The sequence below is a fragment of the Phasianus colchicus genome, chromosome 27, assembly GCF_987193195.1.
Source record: "Phasianus colchicus chromosome 27, bPhaCol1.hap1.1, whole genome shotgun sequence".
In the NCBI taxonomy this organism is placed as follows: domain Eukaryota; kingdom Metazoa; phylum Chordata; class Aves; order Galliformes; family Phasianidae; genus Phasianus; species Phasianus colchicus.
Genome location: NC_143462.1, coordinates 389,568 through 396,141, shown reverse-complemented (window position 1 = coordinate 396,141; position 6,574 = coordinate 389,568). Strand labels below are relative to the sequence as shown.

The 6,574-nt window shown below is 52.9% G+C and overlaps 2 protein-coding genes across 17 annotated transcripts in view; both read left to right on the top strand.

The window, feature by feature from the left end:
* The window catches only part of LOC149914770 (RANBP2-like and GRIP domain-containing protein 8), a 149,087-nt gene that overhangs the window by 108,496 nt on the left and 34,017 nt on the right, over positions 1–6,574 (top strand). The window lies entirely within an intron of this gene.
* Positions 2,184–6,574, top strand: part of LOC149914773 (uncharacterized) — a 17,696-nt gene continuing 13,305 nt past the window's right edge. Inside the window, exons 1-6 of the mRNA XM_090125712.1 lie at positions 2,184–3,628; positions 3,970–4,177; positions 4,819–4,942; positions 5,420–5,482; positions 5,728–5,814; positions 6,104–6,442. Of these exons, the coding sequence (XP_089981838.1) occupies positions 4,124–4,177; positions 4,819–4,942; positions 5,420–5,482; positions 5,728–5,814; positions 6,104–6,442 (667 nt within the window). The 5' untranslated portion in view covers positions 2,184–3,628; positions 3,970–4,123. The remainder of the gene's footprint in view (positions 3,629–3,969; positions 4,178–4,818; positions 4,943–5,419; positions 5,483–5,727; positions 5,815–6,103; positions 6,443–6,574) is intronic.

Genomic DNA, 6,574 nt, shown 5'->3' with positions numbered 1-6,574 from the left:
GAGCCCTGGGCAGGCTTCGGGACGAAAACCAAGAGGAGAAAGAGGGCAGCGGCTGTTCCCCCGGACTGCTCCGTACATTGGTTTACTCCGTGCTAGAAAGGCTGGAGATGCTTGCAGCAGCTCTGGACGCCTCACTCGTGGGATGGATGCATTGCTGTGCAACTTCCCCATGGCTGGGAGAGGTTCTTCAGATCCTCCCTGCAAACGGGGCTCCCCAGTGACTGCGGATCTGGCTGATGGTAAAGTGCTGGGGCTATTGGTCGTGGATCTTTCTTCACCACTGTGCTCACGTGGCAATGAGTAGGCCCACTGCCTTGCTTATTCCCTTTACTGCTAAGCTTCTCTTTTGGCTATAGACGCTGCCAATATGACTTTGGTTTTATTTTGTCATAGGCAGTAAAATAAGCCTATCCCAAAGACGTTGGTGTCTTTGTTGCAGCTGTTGAGCCCACCGATTGGCACAGCAGCATTAACACATGATGGGCACGTAACTTGGACATCAGGAACGTGACTTCAAAGGCTTCAAAGCATCGGGAATGTCTCCTTTGGAGAGAGACTGAGAGGTTTGGGCTTGTTGAGCCCGGAGAACAGAAGGCTCATGGGAGACCGTGTGGCTGCCTTTCAGTACACGGGGCCTCACAGATCACCCTTGCTGAGGGTGAGCACTATTCCCTCATCGAGGACATTGATGAAGATGTTGAACAAGACCGGACCCAGCACCGACCCCTGAGGAACACCGCTGGTTACAGGTCTCCAACCGGACTCTGCACCGCCAACGACGACCCTCTGCACTCTGCCAGTCAGCCAGTTCTCAACCCACCTCACTGTCCACTCATCTGTCCACACTTCCTCAGCTTTGTCATAAGGATGTTGTGGGAGACGGTATCAAACGCCTTGCTGAAAGCAAGGTAGACTACATGCACTACATCCACCCAGCCAGTGACAACATTGTAGAAGGCTACCAGGTTGGTCAAGCATGCCCTCCCCCTGGTGAACCCTTGCTGATTACTCCTGATAACCTCCTTTTCTTCCAGTTGTCTGGAGATGGCATCCAGCACAAGCTGTTCCATCACCTTTCCAGGGACAGAGGTGTGCCCAGGTGGCCAAGAGGGCCAACAGCATCTTGCATTAGAAATAGCGTGGCCAGCAGGAGCAGGGAGGGAATCATCCCCCTGTACTCAGCCCTGGTGAGGCCACGCATTGAGCACTGTGTTCAGTTTTGGGCCGCTCACTACAAAAAAAGACATTGAGGCCCTGGAACGTGTCTACAACTTCCTGAATGGAGGCTGTGATGAGGAGGGGTTTGGCCTCTTCTCCCAGGCAACAAACAGGACCCGAGCAAATGGCCATAAGTTGTACCAGAGGAGGTTTAGGTTAGACATAAGGAAGAACTTGTTCTCTCAGAGAGGAGCCAGGCACTGGAATGGCTGCCCAGGGAGGTGGTGGAGTCGCCGTCCCTGGCAGTGTTCAAGAGGCATCTGGATTAGTTACAGGATATGGTTTAGTGCTTGTGGTAGCAATGGTGATGGAAGGATGGTTTTTTCTCCTTTCCTTTTTCTTCTTTTCTTCCCTTCCTTTCCTTTTTTTCCTTTTTTCATTTTGTTTTCTGTTTTCCATCTTTTCTTTCCCTCTCCCCTTTTCTTTCCCTCTCCCCTTTTCTTTCCCTCTCCCCTTTTCTTTCCCTCTCCCCTTTTCTTTCCCTCTCCCCTTTTCTTTCCCTCTCCCCTTTTCTTTCCCTCTCCCCTTTTCTTTCCCTCTCCCCTTTTCTTTCCCTCTCCCCTTTTCTTTCCCTCTCCCCTTTTCTTTCCCTCTCCCCTTTTCTTTCCCTCTCCCCTTTTCTTTCCCTCTCCCCTTTTCTTTCCCTCTCCCCTTTTCTTTCCCTCTCCCCTTTTCTTTCCCTCTCCCCTTTTCTTTCCCTCTCCCCTTTTCTTTCCCTCTCCCCTTTTCTTTCCCTCTCCCCTTTTCTTTCCCTCTCCCCTTTTCTTTCCCTCTCCCCTTTTCTTTCCCTCTCCCCTTTTCTTTCCCTCTCCCCTTTTCTTTCCCTCTCCCCTTTTCTTTCCCTCTCCCCTTTTCTTTCCCTCTCCCCCTTTCTTTCCCTCTCCCCCTTTCTTTCCCTCTCCCCCTTTCTTTCCCTCTCCCCCTTTCTTTCCCTCTCCCCCTTTCTTTCCCTCTCCCCCTTTCTTTCCCTCTCCCCCTTTCTTTCCCTCTCCCCCTTTCTTTCCCTCTCCCCCTTTCTTTCCCTCTCCCCCTTTCTTTCCCTCTCCCCTTTTCTTTCCCTCTCCCCTTTTCTTTCCCTCTCCCCTTTTCTTTCCCTCTCCCCTTTTCTTTCCCTCTCCCCTTTTCTTTCCGTCTCTTTTCATCTCTTCCCCTTTCTTTCCTTTTTTCATTTCTTTTGATTCATTTTGTTTAGTACTTTCTTACTTTTCATCTTTTAGATTCCTTTCTAAAAGAAAAGATAGAATGGGAGACAATAATTAAAGAAACAAAACCTGCTTTGAAAGCCATGGGGCCGGATGGATTGAACCTTGGGGTGCTGAGGGGGTTGGCAGACGTGGCTGCCAAGCCGCTCTCCATCATCCTTCAGCAGTCCTGGCTAATTGGGGATGTGTCCTGGCTGTCCCTGAACGTGTTTAAAGAGCTCTGGATGTGGTGCTCAGGGACATGATTGAGTGGTGGGTTGTTAGAGTTAGGGGAGTATGGTCAGGTTGCGGTTGGACTCGATGATCTTTCAGGTCTTTTCCAACCTGATCCATTCTATGATTCTATGGATTTAACAGCAGCGTTCTTGTGGGAGCTGCACTGAGACTTGCAGTGTCTCTGGGTCCCCAGAATTACTTTCTCCAAGCTGATTCGTAGGTGCTGGCACTTCTTTAAAGCAAGAGCAGCTGCTGATGGGAGGAAGGTAGTTCCGGCTCATGAGCTCCGCAGCATCTCCCAGGATGGTACCAGAGGAGGCAGGAATGATATTGCAGAAGATGAGAAGCTCCCCAGCAGGAAGCCAGAAACCCTGCGGGAGAGTCAGAGCACGTGTGGATGCCCAGGAGGTAATGCAGCCCCAGTATTTGAGAAGCGCGTGGCCATGGAGCTGCGGCCCAAGAACAGAGCTATTCCGCCTTTGCAGAATAGCTGGCATCCCAAGAAGGACTCGTCTGTCCTTGTAAAAAGCAGGGGGAGGGCACGTCCAAATGCTTGCTGGTTGCTTGGGAGCTCAAATCCTCCAAGCTGGAGGCAGCGTGGGGGTAACATCTCCTTGGTCCGATCGTGCAGCACCTGAGCAAGAACTGGCTGCACGAGGGTCATCTTAATTTCTCTGTTCTTTTACTTAAATAAACCCGTTGGGAGACCGTGGTGTTGGTTTCCTAAAATTTGGATCTGGGAGGTGAGCACGCCCTTTGCTTATGATGGAAGCACAGAAGTGATGCGGGCACTCGCTGAGGTCACAGTCATCGCCGAGGTGGGAGCGTTTGTGGCACAGCCGGTGAGCAGAGCTGGTGCTCTGGTGAGCGTGCTGCACGCAGAGACTGAGCTGTGAGCTTTCCTTGAGAGATCACCCTGCGAGAGCCCGTCGGAAGCACCGCTGCGGCGTGTGCGTGAGCTGGGCACAGCTCAGGCTGAGCAGGCCGAGCAGGTGAGCTGGGTTTGGTGCTGGGTGGTTGCCGGGAGGTGTCTCAGCAGGAAAGCTGGGCTGGGGTGGGCACGCTGCATCAGCCCTCGTCCCGGCTGGCGGTGAGACAGAGGGAGTTTTCTTCAGGACAGCAACACCAGCCATGTGCTTCAAGGCGCGTAACTATTGAGGAGATGGAGAACGCTTGCTGTCAGAAATCATGGCAGCTGTACAGGAGCTGGGTGTATTTTGGGGACAGTCCTTGTAACCAGCTGGTTTCGAGACATTGCCCTGCCCGAGAGTCTAAACTGCACAGCAGAAGAATGCTGGGAAAATGCTTCTTCCTCACTGTTTTTCACTTGCAGGTTCTTTCCTTAGGGTTCCTTTTTCCTTTCCAAAAGGAGATTTTGGGGATCGAGGCACTTGAAGAGAGAGTGAAGCCAGCTCTTTCCAACAGTGCGGGCAGTCCCTGTGGAGAGGACCCCGGGAACTTGAGCTTCCCCTGAGACGTTCCCCAGCATGTCTCAGCAGGGAGACGGACGCAGTTCCCATCGCTGCTTTGCACGTGGAAAGGTATGGCTGGGTTTCTTTCGCTTGGGTTTCTCCTTTCTCTGGTTTTGGAGCGGAAGGGGTGGAGCAGGGGGAGCCCTGCTGGTCCTTTGTTAGCTCAGTAAGCGGCTGGGTTGTGCACTTGCAGCAACAGGACAGCATTGCCAGGCTCCTTAACCTGCTGGGGCAGGGTGGGAGCAGAGAGCGGGCACTGCCCTCCTGCCAGCTGCGCCTGGTTATGGTTTGCCAGCTGCCCTGGGTTTCTGCTGAGAAGTTTGTTCTAGCTGCCTGCAGTAGTAAAGGGTGGGGAAGAAATAGTGGTGAAGAGCTAAGGCTGTGTACGGTAATTTTGCATGGGTTGAACTGTGGCACCTGAAGTCACTGTTTCCCTCGGAATAATGCTGGTGTTTGCAGGTGTGTTGGTTTAACCCCCCGAAGTGATGTCTGAGAGCGCCCGTCTTCTCCACCTGAACGATGAGAAAGCTGGATATGCCCAGAAATTGCAGCGCGTGCAGATGTTGTGAATGCGCTCCCAAATGTTTCCGTTAGTGATAACTAACGTCTCAGCACTCTGATACCCATCTCTGGCACCATCTGGAACGCTGCATCTCTTTGCAAACGTTGGGTGCCCGTTTCCATGGCCCTTCCTTTATTTCTCTCCTCAGAAGCAGCGCGGCGCGGTTCCCTGTGCTAGGGAGCAGCACCCAGCAGGCTGCCAGAGAACCAACAGCGCCTTGCAGCGCACAGAGGGACGCGATGGGGACGGACCATCCTTAGCACCACGCAAAAGTGAGTCTCTGCAGTCCTCTGTCATGAAGTATGGAAGAATGCATTTTAAGTATTACTTCTGAGCGGTGCAGCACTGCAGGGATGTCCGGTAACCATGGTGGAAGCATTAGAGAGGCCAACAGCAACAGATGGCAGCAGTGAGACAGAAGTGTGTGTGTAAGTGGTGGTGCTCAGAGCTGAGTGCATTCCCTGTAGGGACAAAAAATCCGTGCCTCGACTTTTGCAGCTGATAGCGTTTTGTGTGCTGACGCAGCTTTGCTCTGCAGCATGCAGAGCTGTCAGGCAGACTGGGGTTCCTCTGCTGCCACCTGAGCGGGAATGAGAGCAGTAGTGCTTTGTGCAAGCGCACTGCAGTTTAAAGATCAGTTTCTGTTCTGGCTGTAGAAGAGTGTCTTTTGGTTTTTGTGGTGGACGTGGGCTAACAGGACAGTGCTGCTCCTGGTGTCTGTGAAATCAACACACAATCTGTTGTTGTAGGGACGGAGCCTGCTCGTCCATGGAATGGTGCTGGGCTTGGGGGGAAACGGAAAGCCTCCCCAGGTAAGAAGCTCTTGTGAGCTGTGGTGTGGGTACCTGCCTCTAAATAGGGCTGCATGAAGGGCTGTGTGGGATGGAGGAGAAAAGAAGGGGCACTGCAGATCTGTGCTGACTGCAGAAATGGCACAGCGTTGTAGCAGCAGAAAGGCCAATTGAAGAAACTACGCTTGAGGAGTTTGTGGTTGGCTGTGCTAAAATGCTCCTCCAAAGAGATGCTCTTCATGTCTTTCTTGTTTCCTTTCTGACAGAAGCTGATGCAAGCAGGCTTGCAGTGAAGCGCAGCCTTGCAGGAAGCCAGGGGAGGAGCATGGAGCGTGGCACAGCCCCCAAGAGAGGTACAGACACACAGCAGCATCTGGGTTTGGTGCACTGTCTTTCTAGTTAGGCTTTCTGTCTGTCCTTTCCTGGGACTGCTGTCGTTGCGTGTTGCTTGAGATCTTAATCCCTGGGGATTACAGTTGCCTTTCCTGTCCCAATTGGAAATGGCCCACAGTTCAGCCAAGATCCCAAGGTCCATTGCTGTGAACACTCGAGAGTTCCTAGCATTGTGGCCCATTTTGCAGACCGAAGGCAGTGTGTGACTCTCTTTTAATCTTGCTGCTTCCCCTTGCTTGATTTGAACAGGGAGAGGTGCTGAGCCAAACGGCAAGATGTACGCGAAAGCTCCTCTCCAGGCTCCAGGAGGGCTTCCTGGAACAGCAGGTCCCAGCAGAGGGGAAAGACCTTCCCCTGCAGTTGACAACCACTCCCTCTCCAAGACCATGGCTGCAAGAAAGCGCAAGGGAGTGGAGGAAGAGGAGCAAAAAGCAGAGCTGTGGCCTGCCAAGAAACAAGTGAAGGTGGAGCGCGATGGGGAGAAGGCTCAGAGCCCACATCAGAGCAGAGGCGGTGTGCCAGCTCCAGCAACACACCCTGGGCCTGCCCCAGCGCCGACTGAGCGGTTCCGGACCTCAAAGCGAAGAGGTAGGAAGGTGCTGCAGCTGCCCTGGTGAGGTGCTTCCCTTATCAGGTGCATGGAGTTTGCTTAGGATTTGCTTTGCTTTCTCCTTCTCTCTGCGGAGAGGGGAAAAGAGTAGAAGGCTGCCGAGTCCAATG